General features: G+C 41.2%; 1 protein-coding gene and 1 long non-coding RNA gene across 3 annotated transcripts in view; one reads left to right on the top strand and one right to left on the bottom strand.

Annotated features, from left to right (window-relative positions):
• LOC143351642 (uncharacterized) overlaps positions 1–23,795 on the top strand; it is a 96,085-nt gene that overhangs the window by 44,144 nt on the left and 28,146 nt on the right. The window lies entirely within an intron of this gene.
• The window catches only part of LOC143351636 (netrin-1), a 95,188-nt gene that overhangs the window by 41,961 nt on the left and 29,432 nt on the right, over positions 1–23,795 (bottom strand). The window contains exon 2 of the mRNA XM_076783414.1: positions 1,342–1,530. Within this exon, the coding sequence (XP_076639529.1) occupies positions 1,342–1,530 (189 nt within the window). The remainder of the gene's footprint in view (positions 1–1,341; positions 1,531–23,795) is intronic.

The following is a 23,795-nucleotide window of genomic DNA, read 5'->3' on the forward strand; positions in this document are numbered from 1 at the left end:
ACATTTTTATTCTATTTTAACGTTTTGCAATTTTTTAAAACCTTTGGAATTCGAATCGTCGTGTCTCCTGTCTAAGAAAACCCCTTGACGCAATTTTAGTTAAATTTGTTCGTATAAGGAATACCTCGTGGATGCAAAAATGTGCTGATTTTAAAGACTTGACGATGAGTGAGTAGCCTCATGATTGTGAAACTTGACATTAAGAACTTGTAACGAATCAGACTCGTAATTGTAAGGCAAGGGGTTAATAGAAACGCAGAAAATAAATAAAAAATAGTGGAGTAGGAAAGCATAGTTTCAAATATTCTGATAAAAGCCATGCAAACCGTAATATCGTACGATTTAGCGTCGGTCTTCGGGGACAGAGGAATCGTTTAACGGGCGTCGACCATAAAACGAGGGAAAAATGACTGGATTCGGACGAATGGGTATCCCAGGTACGAAATACCGTCGCGTTGATTGGTTATGAAAGTGTCTCGTACGGGGTTCGCGAGTCGAATCGGTCGCACAGTTGTCAGTGGTTGACCGTTAATTTAGTAGGTGCGGGGGAGGATTCGTAGTCGCGGCGGAGTAGACAACAAATTCACTGTGTTACAATCACACGAATGGAATGTAGTACGCGAACGTGTACATACGGATCCACGGTGGTGCACGGTTGTAGCATCGCGCGAGCATGAATACGTTCCAGCATGCTTTCTCGCGCCGGGAGATCGTTATCCCCGCGGTGGTTTCTGGCTCTAGACAAACCTACATAAATCGAATGTCTCAAGATTGCTGGGAGAGGGGGAGGGGAGAGCCGCCACACGGTTGGTAGCCACTTTGTAACAGTACCGGGAAACAGTTGAAATTAATAGTAATAACGGGGTAATAAGCGGATTCCATTCTTTCCTTCTCAACGTACCAGCAAACAAACCACGACAAACCGTCGTACAACTCCAAACGAGTGCGCAGAGTTTTAGTAATTTGGTGCAGACTAGGGCAAAATGTAATTTAACACCCCTGTTTGACCAGTAATCGAGCAAAGAATATTTTTAAGTTTGAAAATCATCAAATCGAGTACTATCGTTATATGTACTATTATATTAAAATGGAATTTCGAAGTCTTATTCGAAACGGTGTGCCCGAGGAACATTTTAAATTTAAAAATAAAATTGGTGTCCTAACAAAGCATCGTGTAATTCGATATATTTTCTGTTTTATTTGCACTGGAATTAGAGAAAGGCGAGCGATCGTGTCGCGAAAATGCGAACAAGTACGGAGGGGCGATCCCCGGATTAATAGATCACCAAGAATAGCCCATTCCAAATTAGTAGTGATTAACGTCTGTCTGAGAGTACTTACGTTTGCAGGCCTTACGATGCGTGATCGGTCTCGCTGGGTCCCTGTAGTAACCTTCCCGACAATAATGACAGTGTCTTCCTGCCGTAAAATGCCGGCACTGCAGACATACGCCTCCGCTGACACGGCCAGACAGCTTGTACAGTTCCATGTTGAATCTGCACTTTCTCGCGTGAAGATTGCAGTTGCACACTGAAACAGATACACACGTTGCTTTATTCCACTACCCCAGCCTCCTGCTTTCGACGAAATCAATCTTGCCCTCCAAACCAGCCTCGATTGTCTTCGACGGAAAAGCTTCGACTACTCCAATCTGCTTGAAAAATTACCCATTTTCGGTAATTCGCTCTTTTTCGTCCAAGTACTCGAACAAACAGGCAGCAATAGTGCGTGTAAATTTTTCTTTAAGTCACCCAACAAGAATTAATTGTAGCTCGAATCACCACATGATGGAAATTTGTATAATCCACATGTAAATAACACAGGTTGAACCATTTACGATTTACTATAATCTCTAAGAAAATATAGTTTCGTTCTAAATTCATTTACGATAAAAAATAGTTAAAAATAAATTTCCGCCTAGTAATTTCCTGTTTACACTCGACGTGCTGCAGAAAGTAAACACGCAAATATTAACGGATCAACTAATACTCGTAACTTGTCGCGACTCGATGCAAATAAATTATGCACCCCCGTCGAAATTGCACGTTGGATACAATGAAGGCACGAACCCGTTTCCGTTAACGTCATGCGCTAACAATTCTTTGCGTATTATCCAGGCTAGGGTACAAGGTATAGTCACCTCTTAAACGAAATCAATACCTAGACACGTTTGCTTTGCGAAATGCAAACGCTTCCTATCGTACGTACGCGGTGGATAAAAATTTGTTTAAATAAAACGCAGTCGCGTGTGTCTGTTTGTTAACGCGTCGCAAGAAAACTACCCAGAGATCCAGTTTCGTTTTCAGATGAAATTTCGAGCATGTTCACGGCGATAATAAAAATATAAACAATTCGATATCGCTGAATTCTTATCGCGAGGCGAAGGCAAATTTTCGGAGCAGGCTTCGATAATAAAACGTACGATACTTATCGATAAATCGAAGAAATATTTTTGGTGGTTTTGACGGACGTATTTTCGATAGAATCGATACCTGAGATATCGATCTGATTCGCGTTTAGGACTCTACGAGAATGAACAGAAGCGTAACGTGGTCTGGAAAGTGTTACAATATATTTTTTTAGAATCGAACAGTCGAAGCTACAGAGTTTATAAATATCATTTATAAGGGCTAAATAATTGTTGCTATATCACAAAATAACTCTTTCTAAGATGAAACAAAAACGAATTGTTCTAGGTGGTTAACCCAGTATTTCAGTGTTTTCTCGCGATGTTTCTGCACTATAATCGATGCAAATTCGTACACGAAATCGATCGCGATGTTCCAACAGGAATTTCGTCGACAGTACTTTCGACGCTACATTGTGGTCTTCGGAACAGCAAAAGGCAGACAGAATAGAAATTCCTGCGGTTATAATTGGAGTATGCAATCTTCTCGTGTCAATCACGGTTGTCTGGGCACAAATGGGAACCAGTTTCGATAAGTAGAAACTCTAGTTCGGAATGCAGGTCGCATATAAATACCCTTAATATTTTCAGTTTGTTTATGCTTAATCGAGCCAAGTCTCGCGTTCGATTCTCGCGAGTTAATTTTACGAAACCGCGTGTCTCGAAGGTTCTTTTTCTTCGTTCCCGACGTCGCGACGGATATTTTCCCGATATTTATCGCGATAATAAGCCAAGAGCACGCTCGCCCGTAAAGAGGAGACAACGGCCGATACGTGTCTTCGTTTCAGAAACGATGACAGTTTTCCCGCGCGTCCTTCCTGCTTCCGCTTTGTCTCCTCTCCCCGCGTCCGTCGCGTCATTTCCTTCTTTTCCAGATTCCACGGAGAAGTTCCGTGGCCGTCGTATCGAGCGCAGAGTCCATTGAATTCTCGAGAACCGAACAAGTATCTCCGAGAAGAATCGTGCCGTAACTTGCTCTGCTCGAGCACGCTGCCCCCGACGGTTCTTATTCGTGACTTCTTGAAAATAACGGAATAATTGAAAGGTGGATACGCAGAAGGAGGGGGCAGAAACGAGGGTGTGGGATCGCGGAATCAGTAGGGAAGCTGCAATTTTAACGAACCTTCTCGATGCACTCGTACACAATCACTCGACCCACTAATCCGTGTGTCAAACCCAGTCGAGAATGTTTCGTTTTCCGGTCTCGGGATGCTCCATCGGAGCATTTTCATCCCCTCGAAAAAAGATAGGAAAAGAAATCGTCTAACTACAAGAATTGTACGTTTGAAAAAAAAATTAATGGAGGAAACCACTGTGACGACTGAAAATAAAGACAATTTTCAAGAAATTTTTCAAAGTAACTATCAAACTTTTCTTGATAAATGTTTAATGTTTTCGAAAGTGTTTTCTCTGCTTCTGACATTGAAAAGCGTAGACATTGGGCAATGTGCCGTTGGATTAGTTGCGAGACACCCGGGATTCGATGCACAGGATAAGGCCGTGGTCGTTAAGTACGAGCGGAATATAGCGTGTCAGATCGATCGAATAACCTCTCGATAGTTAATAACCTTGTTCAGCCACCGTCTGAAATTTCTTGATCGATTCCTGTTATTAAGCTGTGTTGGCTGGCCACGCTCAGGCCTCGGGTTGTTTTCGTAGAGGCAATCGCTGTAATTAACGATTAACCGTCGTATAACCGATGCTCTACGTCTTCTGGCTTTTCCCTTGCTCCCCCAAAACCGGGGATTTTACGCTCTCGGTCTCGTAAAGATTTATTGCACGCCCTCAAAAAAGATTTACAAGCTCGCGTCTCGATCCAAACGTTTCTCGATCTTCCATACCTGTTTTCGCGCCTCTCTCCTCCCCCAATCTCATAATACTTACTTGTCTAACGCTACAACTGCCAAAGTAGAATGTAATTCTGCTCATTCGTAATTTCTGATCAAATTTCGAAAACATTTACTCGACAGAGTTTTTGAGAAATTTCATTTTCTATAAGAGAATGAACAAACACTTATTTCCATTGTATTATACATTTTCTCACGTGTCTATCGTTTTAATTTCATTGATACAAATAAATACACTATAATTGTTAGTAGTTTGGACACTTTATTTGAACCAACAAGGTGAGTTTGGAAGCCTGGAAATTGAAAAAATTCTCAAACGAACCGCTAGCGAGAACGAACGGAGTCTTAATTAAGTTTTGATTGATATTTTAAAAATTCAGCGTGATTTTGGAAAATATTTGAGTAGTTGCTTCGCAAGACTCGATATAAACTATGATACCCGCCGCTAGTGGATGCTCCCCCGTTGTTTACAATTTTCTCGGTAATGAAACGGATCGGCTTTACCAGATGCGCGATAATTATCGTCTCGGGATTTCATTACGAAATTACAGCGAGATAATATATAGGAAGCGGCGAAAGGAGCATAGTCTTTACTTGGTACGAGCCTGACAAACGTGTGACTTTAATTACGGCGAAATTATAAAACGCGTCACCGTAATTGATACGTTCGTGGCTCGTTAAATTATCGTCTCGTTTTCCCTCGTTTCGTTTACCTTCGGTTTTGATTTAATAGTTCACGTAAAGGGACAGCTTAAACGAAATCGTCCAACCTGTGCATAATAAGATCTCGTATCAGTTTGTGGAAAAATGTGAGAAAAGTGTCTGAAAGTGTCTGGAAAACACTTTGTTTTACGACGATTACGATGAATATTTCGCGTAATGGTTTATAGTCTGTTCACACCGGACGAAACAATTGATAAAGATCCGTACTGCGAGGAAGTGAGTGTAATTCGTAAAAAATTAATAGCGTACCAGCCGGCATTAATAAATAAAGCACGCCAATTTTGCTTCGTAACGGTGCTCGACTCGACTCGATTTGCATTGGCACATCTGGAGGTACTCGAAATATTAATGGGTTATCGTGTTTCACTTAAACTTTCATATTTTCAAATAAAATCTTCACGATACAATTACTATTTATAGAAGATCTGAATATTTTTCTTCTATTAAAGAAGTTACTGGCAGCTTCCATCTTTTAACTCATCGCTGGTAATAACAAAGATCGATTCGTGATTTAAAAGCAATAAAAGATACAGATTCTTTGAAAGATTTCGTTTATTAGGCACAAAGTTTAGCTTTTATGTTTCTCTAATCCATATGGTTAGTCTTACAATTTGCTGAGAATAGTCTACAGAAATTTTCACTGTCTCTGATCGACACACGTTAAGCTGTGCCAGACGGATCGCACTTAAATCGAGCCAATACGGTTTGGCGATTGCTTTTAGACGATAGAGGAGTAATTAGAGCCGTTCCTGATGTATCGGTGGGTCCTTGGAGAGGACTATTGTCACGAGAGACGTCGAGAATTATGGTTCTGTGAAATTTCAATAAGAGCTATCTAGTTGCCTGCACTTAGCAACCTTAACCATATTACAACCTCCGCACACTTTGCTTTTGTCAAAATTACGAAGAGGCTGCGCATAAATTGCCTGATGCAATTTAATCTTTCGAGTATGATGCACCTAACCCATCGAAGGCCTTGAAATTCAAATTGTTCGGGACTGGATTGTATTTCGAATTCAACGAGAGATTAAATAACTATGGCGGGAAAGATTGAACGATATCGTTTTATTTTTTTTTTTCATTGCTTCGAAAAATACAAGTGCACTATTTTTTTTATGGAATTGCATTTTGTATCGACTCGGTTTTTTTTCAGTTTGCACTCGTATCGATTCTTCGGAATATTTTTAAAGTATTGGGGAAATATATATTATAGTATAGAATAATATAGATTCTTGATTTTATAGTAAATAATTGTATGTATACTTTTCAAATTTTTTGAACCCTGTAGAGATGCTGTACTCTTACGTTGTCAACGAGATCTGAAATTGGTTATCTTCTACCATTGTTCTTTCCCCGCTTCTTTTTTAGAAGGGAAACTTTCCCATCGCCCCTTATCGTTCCATCAGATATCTTGGACTATCTTAAAAATTATCCGGTTCCCTTCGAACGCTATTCTTTTCTCTCTCCATATATGTAGAAACTCGTATGTATAGACATACACGTACATTTAAACGTCTCGAAGTAGCCAATTAATCGAATTACACTCATGTCGAAGGCAATAACGATACTCTAATGAACGAGAAAAGGATGTTCCTACGATAAGAGGGGGACGTACGATTTAATTTTACACGTCCCAAACTTTCTGGAAAATGGCTTCCCCTTTTCTCTGTACAGAAACGACAAGGCCGGGGCGTCCCATTCACGTTAAACGAAGAAAATGCCATCGCCATTGATCGAACACGGTCACAAGTTAGGCTATCGGGCGGCCAATCTTCCCTGACCAAACCATTTCCACCGAAACTCCATTTTTTTTTTCTTCGAGGAACAAACTATTTCAAAATGAAGGGAAAAATGTAGACACATTAGCAAGATCGTTCTGTCGTTTCTTCTGGCAGAAAATTTGTCGTTTTAGTATTTTTAATACGCGTTGTTAGACTGTTCTAAGACAGTGGAAACTGAAAATTCGTAAATATACGTTTCTTTCTTGATTGTATTCTCGAGTACACTAATTTTACAAGAGTAATATATTAATGTTAATAGTAGCAGTTTCGAGGATAGCTTCACGTTCGTAACTAATTGCAAGAAATATTGGCAAATCAATCGTGGTACAGTGAATCAAATTAATATTCGTACGCTATGGAACATAGCAATTTCTGTCAGCTATTATTCCCTGTTGGAAGGTTCATTTGTAAACGTTACGAACAAAATTATTCACCGATATAAAGCGCGGATCTAGAAAAGTTTAAAGGATGGGAGACTAACCAAAATAAAAAAAACAACGAAAAAGTAGAAAAATAAAAACCTCGTATGATTGTTCAACGTTTAATAAAGCAATTGAAGGGTTTGAAATGCAGATAATAAATTTTGTTCGGTCAATGGGAATGTTTCCAGCCCCTGACAGCCCCTCCCACCCCATTCCACGCGTCATCGACGCGGTGTTCGTTTAATTTGCTATAAAACTGTTTAAAAATCGGCGTTTCCGTGCGCGACGCAGCACCGTTCTGTCATTCGATACAAATGTAACGTTAAACTCTTCCATTATTCAGCAGCGTAGATTGCGGAGCGTTGAAAATAAATATAAATGGAACGAGAACAGCGCGGAGCACTCTTCTCGGCCAAGTACTTTAAACGTAACTCTTATGTATCCAATATGTATTCTCGTTTCTATATGGCGAACCGATGTTCTCTCCGCAAAGGGGGTTATATGATTAAAATAAAACAGTCTAACGGGTCAGCCACGAAAGTTAGCACGGAACGGCTCCGAAGAACCTCGACTACCGGGATTGGATCGCGTTAAGTATCACGGCGCAAAGCCGTGGAGAGTTCGTGACCTTTCGCAGCCTTTAAAAACTCGAGTGTCTGTATCAGATGTTATCGATACGGCTGGCAATCAACGTTCAACTTCTCTGAAGCCGATGATACCTGGCTTAGGGGGTCGGCGGATCCTCTTTGAAAGCCTCTAGAATGGACCCCGAATAGGGTCTCGACGTTTCGGTGTTTAGTGGACGTTCCGTGAAACACGTGATACGTCACGTTGTCCACCAACGACGCTAACGAGCCTAAATTTTATGGGAATGACCGCTGAATGGAGCTGACAAAAAATTCCAAAGCTCCTTCTCTTATTAAACGGGCAAACGATTCGAACGAATTAGGTATCCATTAGTCTTGCTTCGTATACTTCGTAAAAGTCTACAACAATAGAACTGTTAATTCTCTACGAAAAAAATAAGCTCTAAATTTGAACGCTGTTACACGAGTTAATTTTCAAAGTACATATTTAAGATCACGTATGTACGTGTATCGGTAATCTCAGGCAGAACTCCGTTGGCGAGATAACATTAAGAGGACCTAGATAAGGGTCGATCGTCGAAGAATCTACGTATTTATGTTCGATCGTGGACCGTAACAGTTAGCGTAATCGGAGTTTTTTAGACAGGTTCGTGATCGCGGAGCAGAGAATGGCACGTAGAGGGATATTTTCCCCGATTGGGTTGGCAGTGCGTTAAGAGGGGACCGTTCCGAAATCGGGTAAACATTATCTCGAAAGATAGACGTCGTTCACGGCCGCGAGTATCCGCGACAAAGTACACAAGCACGCTGGAAAAGCACTCGTACGATCAGAAATTCCTAGGCAATCGCGTTGCCCTCGAATTATAACGCGTGGATTGTGTTACAACGCGATAGCTCTGCCGGACTTACAATTCTCGCGCGTGGTACTTTACGTTGTCGAACGTCGCCTCGCCATGTGTGCTTAGGTTTCGTGAAGTAGAGAAGCGTGTTTGACTATTCCAACCGGAGAGCTGACACGCGGGAAAAGAAAATACGCGTGGGCGAGCTGAAACGGGCGGGACCGTCGATTTTCAATGCCAAACAATATCACTGGATCATCACGTTTCATCGTCGACGTTAAAATCGAACGGCTTTGTGAAACTTGCTCGATCATGGTTAATCGGAATCTAGCGCCTAAATATTTACCCGAGGGAAAAGTCTGATAAAAGAATAAAGTCTTGGAGAAGAAACGCAAGTTCAGATTTTTAGTGTTTATTTGTTTAGTCACGTGCAGGATGATCGGAGAGTAAAATTGAATTCTCCGTGTGAATCGAATTTAAAAAAAAATTCTTTTCATCTGTGATTCAATGTTGGAAAATTAAAATATAGAAGTTTCATAGCAATATTACGGTGTAGTTTGGCTTTATATAGCGAAACGAGTAACCCAGACCGGTAGGAAAGTTTATTAAAAGTTTCGAAACTTTCTATCGAAATTACTCGTGAAACTTGCTTCCGCGTTACACGCGTCTGAACTTAAAGCAGCCGCAGAAAATACCAGGCGTAGCTTGTATCGAAATTAGGTCGAGTTAACTCATTGTAATTGGACTGCTGATTAAATTTCAGGAGCTAATAAATCCCAGAAATTTCATCTTCCGTACGGGGCAGACAATGGCAAATGTTCTCTACGATCTCTAATTTGGTATCGTCTTGTCGGAGAACTTTTGTCGTTCCTTTTGTGCTATTGTTATCTACTTATATAGAGCATTAAAAGACCTTTGTCGATAGGAACATTCTTCCATAACGATGCAAATTAATTGTTACAAGGATTTAGTAATAAAATTCTATAACAGAGGCAAAGTCAGAAGTAAAATCGTTAAACTCGGTTACCATTTATCCAAGGTTTTATTTTTATCCACCGTTGTTGAACGGTTTAACATTTTTCTGCGTTTCTTGGACGCTGTTCCATTACGTTCTCGAATTGATATGGAAATATCTTTCGCGTTTACCGTGGAAATTGAAGAAGTACCTTTCCATTAAGCGGCCTAACGTACGTTTGGGAGAATTACAACCGTACGATATTAAATTTGCGGTTCTCCTGTGGTCGAACGACTGTTTGGAAAAAATATTGGAAATTTCTGGGGCACGATCGAGGCGGACTGCGTTTATTTCTCGAAGGATACGGACCAATTTCAGGATTCCAGGCCGTTTAACCGACTGATTTTTCGGGATCAAGCGGTGAAGGCTGGGCATCATGGAATGGCCGGTTCACCCTCGCGTTGTGTCAATGTTCCGTGGAATGACCTTGTTATTTTTTACTACGTACCTCGGAGTTTACTACTAGCTCGCCAGTTTTGCACCATCTTCAAAGATAACGGAAGATATAAAGTATCGGATTTACGATCTCGTGGCAGATAAGCCACTGGCGTTTTGATCGCGAGTAGGTTTCCCCATCAGGGTGCACCAGATTGCACCGTTCAAATTGAAAAGATTTTGATCCTTTAAGTGGATTATTGTGGTGATGAATGGATAGCTTTATGATTGTGAAACTTGACATTAAGAACTTGTATCTGGTAAAAAGAATTGGTAAAAATGAACATTAAGTAAAATAATTCAGCTGAGATTGAGAGTCCACTCAAGGGTTAAATTAATCGGAATCAATTTACCATTTTACTAATTTTCCTTTTCGTAAATCTCCAGGTAAAAACCGTGTAATATTTTACAGCAGAAGTAAAATAATTTTCCAAATTTCTATTCCCTGCTTTCTATTCTACCTTAATTGGTTGAAAATTACGAAAAATTCTTGTCACTGTCGTTCAAAGTGCGTTGGTTCCGTGGACGCAGAAGATTTCGTGCACGGGATGGTGGGTTCCATTGAGAAGTCACGCAGGCAGAAGCGCGGGCGATATTTTGCGACCGTACGAAGTGTTTGTCCCCGTCGAATAAACAACATCTTGACGTAATATAAGTCCGCAGCGGAGAGCCATAATGGCGTAGGATAGTAAAGTCGTTCCACTTCGCATACCACGTACCGTGGAATACATTTACAGTAAGTGCTCGGAGCTAGTAGCAACGACGTCGCGCGACTGACGACAACATAAACAAACACGTGTCCCGGGATGAGACCATTTGTAATGAGAATGGTGAACAACCGACACCGCGTCGTTTATAGCATTATTCCTAGCACCCATTATCGTATCAGACGCGAAAGAACTTGGGCGTAACTCATCCAGGGTTCTACCATTTTCGTTTCCAGGCTTGTATTTTAGCTCGCGATACACGTTGTTCGAGCGATCCTATATTTTACGTTCTATCTTTGCCATGGAGGCTCTTTCGTTTCGCCCTACGTGCTTCTTCTTTCTTTCTACTTCGTAGGAAATAATTTATTTAATCAATCGTCGTCGGTTACCACCAGCAAACGTCTCGATTTCTCGTCCGTCGATTCTAGGATTTCGTTGAATTGTTCCGAGTATAATTATGAGAACACGACAGTAGGCAATTTAAAGATCTAGCGGATCGTTCGTCTTCAAATTTGGAGGGAATATTCTGTAGTTAGAGATTTTTAAAAATATTTTCCTTTTTCTCTGCAAGCACCTTTTGAGCGCCCTTTTCAGAAGAGCCATTAAACGACAAGTTACAACTCCCACAATTTTTAATATTTTTTCGTGAAAAAAATACTGTACATGCTCGTAAGATGAACAAACATATCTGCAAAGTCTCAGTGCAAAACAGGCTACCTGTCGTTGAAAAAAAAATCGCAAAGAAGGCCGAACGAATGACAGAGTCTAGACAGCAATAACCCCTGAAGCAGGAATGCAAATGAAACGTTAAGGAAATTTTACGGGGCCTTATATTCACCATTATTTGGCTCTCGCGAAACACGAAGGGCGCAGCTACGAGTCGACTGCTCGATTTAACCCTCCTATCCTAATAAATTTCCACTACGCTCGCACGAGGCTCGTATGTCTGCTGGCAGCCAGTCTACGGTAGCAAAGTGTGCCCTGAAATTAGTTGCTTAATTAAAGCTCCCTGGAGTCTACTTTCCGTCAGAGAAGCTTGTAAGCATACCTAGAACAACCCCCACCCCTCCCTCCTCTCGAAACCATCACTGCTATCGATTCATTTCTCCCCCTATTTTTTTTCTTTTTTTTTTTTTTTGTCCTTTGCTTGATTCAATCCCGGAGGATAAATGGACGGATGCCAAGAATTCCCAATTGATCGTTTCGATTTTCAGCTTTATCCGCGTCGACGGACATCCACCATATATATCGCGCATAAAATTCTGCGAGCTTTTTGGCTGCGTATAGACCCGTTAGGGACTCGATACGGATATCACTCGGGCTGGGAAAGGCCAAAGAACGATCCAAGATGGCCTCCAACGCGATAGATTTCGACCGAATAATTTCTATGGTCGCCTAGGATTTTATTTCGTTTGTCTGCGACGATTGAAAATAAAAGCAATTTTCAAGAATTTTTTTGGGGGTCACTTTGAAACTTTTTTTAATTAGTGTTGAGTGTTTTCGAAAGTACATTTCTTGGACTACTTCTGGTAAAAATTTTTTGTAAAAATATTAATTATTATGGACGTAATAGGAACCGGCGTGAGGGGCCAAACATTCGCTGATCTTCATAAGATGAATTTTGACACTGTACGCGTCACAGAATAAAAAAGCTAGTTCGAAGCCGCTTTTACAACGCGTTGTATTATACTTTAAGCCTAAATACGAACGCATGAAAAATTCGTGTCGCTCGTTTCGACGAATTGAATCGTCGATACCTTTTCGTTGCGAAGATTCGTGGCGCCAGCGGATAACACAGCCATTGGACAAATTGGCCGCGGATGCTGCGTCGTTGTCCATCATCGGAAAGATTAGCCACGGACGGATATAGTACGCAACGACGTCAAATACACGCGTGACTGTATCCTGTATATTCGGGAAAGCGTGAATTTACGAGCCAATAAATTATCCCTGGCGCGCCTAACGTGAGATCGCCTGCAAAACGCTAACAAGCTGTTAACGGCGACGCGTGGATCACGACGTTAATGAGAAACGACGCCCGTGAAAATGACCCTGGTGAAATTTTAATGCTCGAACGTGGCGTAAAAAATGGGTCACGGTTAAAATTTTCGATCAAAATCTCTAACTTAAGGAGTTATTGCTATCTACACTGTCATGGGCTATTTTATTCCGAGATTTTCTAGACATATTTGTTCATCTTATAAGCATGTACAGTATTTTTTTCATCGAAAAATGTTAAAAATTGTGGGACTTACAACTTCTTGTTTAAATGTCTTTTTTTAAAACTGACTTACACGATATTTCAAGATCCAGCATACCGATCGACTTCAAATTTAGAGAGAATATTCAGCAGACACGCCTTCGTCGCCGGAACCAGAAATATTTCCGCCAATATCCACCAGGATAACACCTGGTTTTCCGCGAATATTAATCGTTCGATGGAATTATAATTCCTGGAGTAATTCGATTGTAATTCTCTGCGCGACTTGGATCGCGAACGAGAACTAAATTTATGGCCGACGTATGGAATTCGATTTGATTTTTGTACGCCGCTGGAATGCTGTGCATGATAATAATAAAAAAAAATATTCCGGAAAAAAGCACAAAGCGTCGCTTCTGAATCGCGCGTTTCGACTAATCAACGAGATCCTCGAACGCATTAAATTAACAGGAGCGATCAAAATATCGCTAATGCGCGTAATCGTGGCTTCGATCGGTTTATTTCCTTTCTGAACCGGGCAGCGATCGAAATCTCGGCATGCGACTGGTTTCAACGACCATTACTGGTACGCAAAAGTAGTCAAACAAAATATTATCGGTGTTTAATATTACTCGATTCGCCGCGATTTCGTCCAAGTCAGCGCGAATGGCATTTATCGTTAATGAACTTGTTTTCGATACGTTCTACGATCATTTTTCCTGATTAGCGTTACCGCGTAGATTCGTTGAAAACTAGGAGCTACGTGTCGTTCTATATATCAGAAGATTGATCAAGTTTTAATAAAAAATGAAATAATGTACAGTGGAATTCTTGATTATCGGGAACGCGCGTAGGTATCTGTGGTTGGAAAAAGCAGGAAATATTGAAATTAAAGATCCAAAAACAAAATTCAACGGATGGCGAGAGAATAAATATTTGGGTACGGCCGCGGTCGTAAGGTTTTTTCGAAACGTTACATGGCAGCGAATATATTCTGATAAAGGTTGCACGGTTCGGTGAAACATTGAACGGAAATTCAAATTTGAAAGGTACGGTTTGTTTATTCAATTCTGAAGACTATGTGCTCGACGAGTCCATCGTGTCGTCTCGAATCCGCGAAAAGTTATTCCAAATTCCAACACCGATGATTTTTGCTGGTCGCTTCAGTTCCTAACGTGAGGGTCGAAATCTCACGGATCCTCCTCAGGGGAGAGCGCCAGCGTAAGTAGACCCCGGGGGTGAATCCGTGCCCTCGTTGGGAGAATTCTCATCTCTTGGCAACTGGCAGAGACGCGTTTTAGCTAATTTCCCGACCAGCCCGGACCCTAGGCGGTCCGGTATCACCCACTTAACCCCGCGGCTATGTTTCGTTAGACAGTCACGAAGAAAGAGTCGTCCGATCCTCGAGGTGATACAGTTCGGACCAAGTTTTTCCCTCGTTACTGGAAAAACTTGGAACCCCGCCTGGGAAATCTTTTCGAGGGTCCCGGGGATCCTCCGGGGTCGGATAACTCGGAGGAAATTCTATAATAAGCAAGGTGTCTGGTCGTCCTCCACGGTCCTGTTCGCCATTTGTTACAGACACGAACTGGCGTCGCGAGAATTTCGCCGACTTTGTCCCCGGACCGATTGTTTCTCGGCGGATAAAAATCTGTCGAACGGCTCGTTTAAATTCCGTTTCGAAAACGTGTACGGCCGGCGAACCGCGCGAGACATCGCGGGCAGAAAATAACGCGAACTTTTCGCCGAGAAGTTTTTCGGGGGAGGACCCGAGACATTTCGGATACCCGACAAATTTTACGGCCCTCCCCAACGGGCTTTACGACCGGCTATGAAAGATCAAGCGAGCCGATGCTGACTCGGACGAAGGATATTTATTACCCTGAATATGTGCTCTCGACCGCGTATATAGCCACGTGTGTACCTGAAGATCTATCTAGACGCATATAAGAAGTAGGGTGGCCTTGTGTAGGTGGAACTTATTAGACTCTGCGGTTTAGACTCTCTCGGTTCTTTAAATCCCTCTACCATCGTCGAGGCGCGCTACGTTTCTTCAATCGATACTACACTGAATTTTGTTTCACGTCGATAGTTCATTCCAGAGAAAATAATTATTTACGAAAAACTGGCGACATAGTAATTATACAAACATCCTGTATACGAATTTAAATTTATTTTCGATTAAATGAACAATTTATGATCCAGTTTTATCGCACACCAGTCGTATAATCAATAGGAATTACTGAAAATTCTTTGGGTATGTAGGGTCGAAGTAAATTTCAAAATAAACATAGAAGACAGCATAAATGATAGTAGTTGGTATAATCATCGGACAGAGGATGAAATTCCCTTTAAAATGACTGTTCATTTAAGTCGATCGCATAGTTAGTTCAGGAGATATAAGGGTCCGAAGTGTTTGTTTACTTTTCATTGTTTATGTCGTTAGGCCATTGACCTCGCGTAATTATCAAAATTAAAAAATTACCCTTTCACGTAAGTTACGATATCTCGAAAACGGAAAGTCGGATCGACAAAAATCAAAAACCATTTTAAAGGAAAGGCCTTGCCACTTCCAAAATCTAATAATGTTACCTCTATAGTGCTATATTTAATCGTAAAATCATCTTAAAAAAAAGAAATATGTATAGATTTCGAAGCTTTAGAGTGTTCTTAAATAAAAGTTGAAAAATTGGATTTCGAATCATCGTTTTCTAACTCCACTGTGCAGTGGAAGATTTTCACAAGGAAATAAACTCTGTTCCTTCTGATTAAACCAGTGACTCGCGCGTTTGTTTGCTTCCGGTTGCAAAGTTCTCGCGCAATAGTTACCGCAAATTAATGTCCATTAAATCACAGCATTCTCGTACAAGCCAGTCCACCGTTTATTATTTCGAATCGCGTTGGCGTTTGCACAGTGGTTGGCAAACTTTGGACAGCACGGACGCACCATGTGCGCTCCCGAAGCGGTCGTTTTGATCGTAAAGCGCGTTCAAAATACGTTTCGCCAAGGATCTCGCGAATCTCGTGATTTTTTTCTCCCGGCGAACATTATCCGAACGTTCGGCGGACGCGTGCATTAATTGGGGGGTCCCCTAAAACCGATTGGCGCGCGTACACGCGGGGGTTAAAGCGATCGCGGGTGGGCGCGCGGGATTCGTTTATATTCGTAGGCCGTTGTTCGACATTTTATTGCGAGGACCGACGCGTGTAGTAGGCGTACGCGTGCACGTGTAGATTATCCATTGGTGTTGGTATTAAAACGCGAAGTGCACGTAGGCGTTGCACGGTAACGCGCGCCATCGCGAATGCGGCTGTCTGCGATCCGCGCGGATAAAGAGAGGTGTTCAACGATGCACTTCCCCTCTGTCGTGCACTTAGCGCCCCGGCAAAATGATTTATTCGACGTTTACTCAAGGTCTTTAACTCTCATTAAAATAACCGCCAGCCGGTTCGCTTCTCTTCTGCTTGGTTCCTTTTTTTTTCTTTTTTTCGCTTCTTCGTTTTTCCCTTTGCTGTTCCGGAGGACTCCCCCAGGGGATAGGAGGAGGCTACCATCGGGAGCCGAGATTTTCGCTTTTTACCCTCGATGCTTAGCTGAAAGCGATCCGTGCTTCGATACACTCGTCAACGAACGAACGATCGCGTCTCGTACGCCTTCGATTTTCAGCCTCTTTTTGCTCGATGCTCGATCAACGTATTCCTTCTGTGATAAATATTATCGCGACACGATTATCATTCTTTGTTTAACGCTAAAACTACCGACAAGTAGAGTGTATTTATTTCTATCAAAGATATTAAAACGAGAGATACGCGAAGAAATGTATAATGCAATGGATATAAGTGTTTGTTCATTCTCGTATAGAAAATTACGGTGTCCAAAATTTAGTCGAGTAAATTTTTTACAAGTGTGATAAAAATCGAAAAGGACGTGTAGTAGTCTCGTACCGATCGTTTCTTTTCCAAACACCGAAGGATCGCGTTATCATGAAAGACGATCGTTTCGGTGGTCGACGGTCCTAATTGCGACAAATCTGTTCGTCTAAAATTTTTCCACCCAACCTGACGGCATGATTATCCGATTCTGGTTTCGGTATTTCATTACAGACGGAAATAAATCAGCGACAACCCCGATCGAATCGTCTCTCCCCGTAGAAATTCGGTAACGTCGAACCGTTTACCTGGTTTTTCCAATTTCACAGGTCGCCGGAGATTCCGGGAGCGATTCCGTTCTACCTTAATCTTCCAAAGAACGGAACACTTTCTTCGTTCGGAGACAAACTACCGATCTGGGAATTTATGGGGGCGGCGGTGTGTTCCGTCGTTTCCTTCGACTCGGGGAAAACGCGACAAGGACGACTGCTATTCCAAGTTATTTTGCTTCTGCTACGACGTAATTTTAATAATACAGAATTCCTTCGACACGTGTAGACACGAAGAAGTATTTTTGTAATTAATGTGTTTCACTGAAATTTTCAGGTGTTGTATGTGATATTAGAATTTGTTATTTGTGCTATCACCGTACGAGTACAACGAGAATACTCGTTTCTCGTGGGTAATGCGATAAAATCGCCCTTTAAACGACAACAAACGAGAATCGTAAATCGAATCGAGGCAAATGCTTTTCTTAACCGTGCCTATAAATTCCGCGGCGCACCAACGGTTCCGAAAATATTTTTTACGGGGACTTGCACGACACGCATTCCTTCGTCGGGCACATGGTCCACATTTGATCGGTCGATAGGGTGGTATCGTCTATTTGTAAACACGACCACGAGGAGCGTATGAATCTCGTAAATTCATCGGCACGTTTGCAATGTAAATTTACACGGTAAACGCCCCTACGTCGTGGACGTCGTCTCTTGAATTTCCGTGTGGAAAACAACTCGGGACGCCGCGCCGCGCCGTAATCGTCGCCATTATTGATCATCCACGGTGATTCGAATTATTATAAATACAAGACCCCTTTTCGTTCGAGTGGCGATCCTCTTGCTTCGAAAATAATTCCTAAAACGATTACATCCCATCCGAACATTTTTATCCCTTCGTATTTAATTCCAACATGAACTCCATCGATTTAACCACGCAAAATATTCTCAACAGTCTCGTGGAAATGTACTATTATTAATATTCAAAGTGTAACATTGTTGAATAAATTCCTACTAAAATAGTACTTCTTACCAGATGGTGGAATCTAATTTTGCTGATCGTTATTTTCAATTACAAATATATTTGGAAATGAATAATAAAGAAGAATGTGAACCAGAATCGTTCGAAAACATTTGAAGAGTGAACGAATAAATTGCATTGCACGGGAAGATCTCCGCGTAGCAAGATTAACAAACGTTTAAATTCGACGAATATGCGCGTGTAGGTACGGCGAGCGAAAATTGTACATAACCGTTGTTTCCTTTTTTTTTTAATTTTTTTCGCGGGCGCTATGCTTTTTAATTAAAAACTTTCGACCATCGTTCGAACATGAGCAAACGCGAAACTCGTTGTTTTCGAGATGGAAAAGCGAAAGACGGATCGAGCTTGAAAATAATTCATTTCCCGGCGGTTCGCGGGAATTGTGCGTCGACGGGATTCGCGAAACTCGACCCTCCGGGCAGATTAATTCCAGCTATTTCCAACGCTGAGAATGTTAATTAAAAAAACAACCGAATTTGTTCGCATCGAATACTGGACTCTCGCAAAAATATCCCAAAGCCACGCGATCGTACGAACTGTACGCTGACCGTAGCGATCGAACGAAGACGAAGATCCTTGGATCCTCCAAAATACATATACACCCACGCTTATAAGTCACTGGACATTATACTTTTACACGATCAGAAACAAAGCAGTTGTCGAAAGATAAGAATAAAGTTGATACAAAGATACCTTTCTTCGTCAATATATTATATGTGTATATAATAAAAATTGATTGAAAAAGAAATCTAAAATAAATAATACAAACGGAAAAAAGACACACCACTTGCGTACGATTTCATCTCGATCTGAAAAAGAAATGCATACAACGTTTCAAAATTTATAAAAGAAGATCCATGTTTTCAATCGCTTTCGAACCATATTGCAGGCTTAAAAAAAAATTGTTTTCGATCGCATTGCTTTAGTAGAAACTTTGAAACGTCGACTGGCGCCAAACGAAGTTCGACAGTGGTAAAATAACGTATGTATCTGGAAGATTCGATGGGTTATGTCATCGTCGTTTCAGGGCTGGTTAAAAACAATCAGCAAGAGGTTAAGAATTACATATTCGTTGTTTGGACGTAGCGGGAGAGTCGAGGCGGCTCGGTTTGTTCGCGTTTATCGCGTCGGTGCTCGCGCTGGTCGCGTTTACACAGTAAATATATCATCAATGAATTTATGATCCTGGCTGATCCCTAATGGCCTCACAAACAGATCTTCGTCGGGGAATGTGCCGACCGTGCTTTCGTTGCCGTCGGAAGGTGCATTAAAAGCCGGAGTGTCGAGAAAATGGAGGGCCGCGAATAAACCTCCGCAACGGAACACGTTTTTTTCCTACACCAAGGGAGCTTCGTTTCACCTGCTAGGGCCCTTAAAACCCTTTTCACCGGCGCACCGAGTCCCGGAGCATTGCAATTACGTAACTTCACGGGGCAGAAGATAATGCCATAAACGACACGGCCGTAACTACCGCGGCGCGAAGAAAACATATCAAATTAGAGCAAAGAAATATTTTTTCCGGTTCCCCTGGTAATTCATTAACCCTCTTAACTCTCGGATATTTGTCGGACCTTTTGTTTCTTGTTGTGCTTAGAAACGACATAATACGAAATTGTGAAAAAGAAAATACTGTAAAAAGTTCGATTAATCATTGGAAATATTTTAAATAGTATTATTGTCGCAAAGAAGGGTAAAATTGGGGTTGGTTTCGCGTCAGAAATGATATTTTACACGATTGTTCGTTCCCCTGTAACGATTTGCGATTTGTATAAATAAATTTGGCAACATGTTTCGAGATGTTCGTTTTAAAGTAGCGTGTAGACAGCGGTGGGTTGTTTTTCAGCGACAGAATAGACAATTGTCTACGGGGAGAAGCATTTTGGCCCGAGTGCCAATTTACACTTTGCTGCCATGTCGCTGACCGGGAGATTTATCATTTTATAGGATGTTTAAAAATATTTTCACGGTTCTTGGTTATAGAAATCGTTCCAAAAGATCTCTGAATAAATAAATAATATTTTTAATAACGAGAAACAACGTACGAGCAAAATGTTTGCCGAGGATCGGTTCGTAAATTTCAATTTTTATCTGCGAAACGAGCCCTTGTTTGGACCACGGGATCCGAAGTTATTCGATATTATTTCCGGGCCCGAGGACCAACGAAATGCTATTTTATTTCGCGAAATTTGCTCGTACGAGAACTCTGTTTGCGGATGAGCCGCGCGCGCGCGCGTGGAAGAAGCGAAAATGGGTGAAAAAGGGAAAAGAAGCGAGCGCAAAACCGGTGCTGTCGACCATTAGCTTTTAGCACGGTGCCCGCGGACGATGAAAAAGAGGCGAAAAAACGGGCCAGAGAAGGTGAAAAATCATTTGAAAATTACCATCTTCGGGCCATTAGCCAGACTGTGTCCTGAATTATTTTACCAGCTCGCGAAATCTTTCGCCTGAAAGATAAAAACGCTTCGTAAAACCCTCCTTTTTTCTTCCCCTTTTTTTCTCCCCGTCCGTGGTTGCCTTATTAAAACGATAAGGATTAGGATACAAGGAATAGTTTATCTTCCTGGCGTTAAAATTCGAACCGTACCGCGTGTCTTCGAATATGGTTTCTTATTGGTATATAATGTTTCAATAATGCTCGAGTGGAAAATTACTTTTCGCCTTAGTTTAGTACATGTTATTTTTATAAAAGAAAACTTTTTTGTGGAAGCATTTTCGATCGAAAATTGCTAATTGGTTTCCGCGTACAATAAAACTTTACACTAGCGTGATGTAATGAAATATTTACAGTTTTGCATCGTGACGAATCGAGAATTCAACAAATAAATAATTGATATATTAAGAAACGAATCACAGACAAGATTCGTACGATGCGATAGATATTTAAAAAGATAGATTTTAAATTTTACATATTTTCTATCTCTCTCTTTCCTCCTGAAAACAAGCTTCTGGATCGGGTCCTGTATCCGTTGGACATTAAGTTACAACGTATTGCGTGATGATTATAAAATGTACGATAGATAATCTTGTTAATGATGTGTCTGGACAATTGCACGTATCAAGGGATACATAAACTATAATTATCGCCGTACGTGATATTAATATCAGCAAGGATATGTTGGGAAATTGCTTTCGGCCAACACATTGCAGCAACAAGGACTGCAATGTAGATTTTATGGTGTCGGGAGGGGTGACTGTTTCCACGAACATTATACGATAAAGGTGTTCCACTAAACGACATTGATTTTTTTTTCGTCGTGTAATTGCGTCTCGATCGTTCCAGATAACCGATGTGTACAAATAGTGGATAAAACAGAAACCGGATATTCCAAACGCGTTTAAAAGTGCATTTAGAACTGGAAATCAGAATCAGAAATTTTCCCTTTCGTTGCCTGTTAAATATTCAACGAAGCCAAAGACGTTCGATTTGTCAATTTTTGAAGTCGTTAATTAAAAATTTGTCAGAATTTGATTTTTTGTCGTCTTTAATAATCTTCTCGGATAAGTAAAATTAAAAACCATCAGATAAAATGAAATTTACGAATCGAGGTGTGAATTACGATAACCCGTCCATGAATTTATCCCATCGAACGAATGAGGGGGGGGGGGGGAGAAAAAAACAATCAAACGTACGGAACGTTGCTATCTGAGCGCAGATAGGGTGAAAAATAAAGCAACGCTTTCGAGATACGGGAAGCATAACGATGACGTTAAACTTATGAAATAATGAGAACTTGGAAACACTTAAAACCGCTCCTAATCGCGATCGTAAATATGTACGTCAACGCGTTTAAGTGTTTTTCTGTTTTTTCTTTTCTCTTCTATCGCCGACGATTGAGAAATTTCACTCTGTTCCTTATCGATCAACAATGTCCGACTTTCTCCGTCCGCGCGAGATCCCAGGATTATTAAGAGGTATTCAAGATAAACGACTGTGCTTTTCGATTCGATGCTTTTTGGTCTTTCAGCTTGCTTTCAACGAGTTACCAAAGTGTACATTTTTAAAGTGAAACAATAATGTCTTTTCGATGGTGACTATTATTCTATTCTCTTCAACCCTTAAATGTAATAATTCGTATCTTTAAGGATTTCTTATGTTTTTGCATATGCAAAGTCGACTGAACCTGATACTTTGCTAGAATAATTTGTAAGTCGTACGGCGAAACGAATCCAAGAAATCCTTTCGCTCTTGCGTTTTGCCCTGCGTTCGAGCTTGGCGAGACAATACCTCGTTAAATTTTTTATGATAATTTTATCATCGCAACTGCAGACGGTCTTCTCTAAATCCGAGGAATTCAGTACCTTTCACTTTTACAATTTGCAAACACATAAACAACACTCGTACGAAGCTTGAATATTTTTCATTACTTTTTAGACATGAAAATAATAAAAAAATTGTGTTGAAAAACGAGCAAATTTATCAGTGATATTTTTGTTCGACTGAATTGTCAATAATCTAACAATTTTTCCAAGGAATGAAAGTACGGAAAATTGGATGAACCTAGGCAAATGGGAGAATCGATTGCGTAGAAAGAAAGTTTGTGCAACGAGAACGTGAACGTGGTAGACCAGGAATTCTCGATATTACCTGACATCCATCTGCAGGCTCTGTTTTGCCCTTGTGCCGCGTATCGAGCCATTGTTGTCCGGGAATAACAGGCTTAATCTCCCCACAATTTGCCGGATCGTCCCTTTGGCCTCTCCATCCCCCAAAAAGTCCCGGTCCGTTCTCTCCTGCTCGCCCTGTCTTTCTCGTTTACGAATATGCTTTCTCGGTCTTTTTCGTTCGGGCGCACACGCGGGTGTCTGAAATTACGAGAGCAGACGCGAGTGCGCTCGTCTAGAAAATTGCAGCTTATTTTCGGCCGATCATCGAGCCCGGAGCACCCGCTTTCTTTCATTGGTACGTTTCGACGCGACGTTTCAGCCCTGACGAATCACTAAACTCTCTCTCTTCTGACACAAAATGCGGAAGAAACCCCACCTTTACTTCCACCTGGATAAAAAAACACCTCTTTACGTCTATCACACCCCAATTTCAATTAATACGAATCCCAGAATTATTAGAACGATTCGCGTTCAAACGGAAGCTTAAAATATTAAAAATTAAAATGGACAGAAGAAGTCCGAGTAAAAATATAATTTGAAAATTGTACTTGAAGCTGGAAGAAAATTATTTTAGCTCTTGATTCGTAATTATTTTATTCGTTGCTTGTTACACCCGAGTCTCTGTCTTACATGATCGACCCAAGATCGACGTTTAATAAATTTCGTACACCTATCGAGCAAATAAAAACAAATTACTATGGGAATTATGAGATACGACGTACGGCGTATCTAGTCCACGATCAGCAATCGAAGTTAATGAATCATGCGTTCCGGTACTTAGATGCGGCAGCACGACTGTCACGATAGAGGTGGAGGTGTGGCATCGTCCAAGGCGATACTAATTTACCTTCTCTTTAGCCCTGTTTCTACGGCGCTTCCTTTTCACGCTTGACAGACACGAAAATCCGCATACCACATGCGATCGTCGGGAATAATGCTGTATTCTTTCACCCACGGTCTACAATACGCTCGAGATAATTGAAGGAAAATAATGTTTAGCCCCCCGAAAGAGGGGACGCGAAATCCCAGGGATTCCAGGC

This window comes from Colletes latitarsis, chromosome 2 (assembly GCF_051014445.1).
Source record: "Colletes latitarsis isolate SP2378_abdomen chromosome 2, iyColLati1, whole genome shotgun sequence".
Classification (NCBI taxonomy): domain Eukaryota; kingdom Metazoa; phylum Arthropoda; class Insecta; order Hymenoptera; family Colletidae; genus Colletes; species Colletes latitarsis.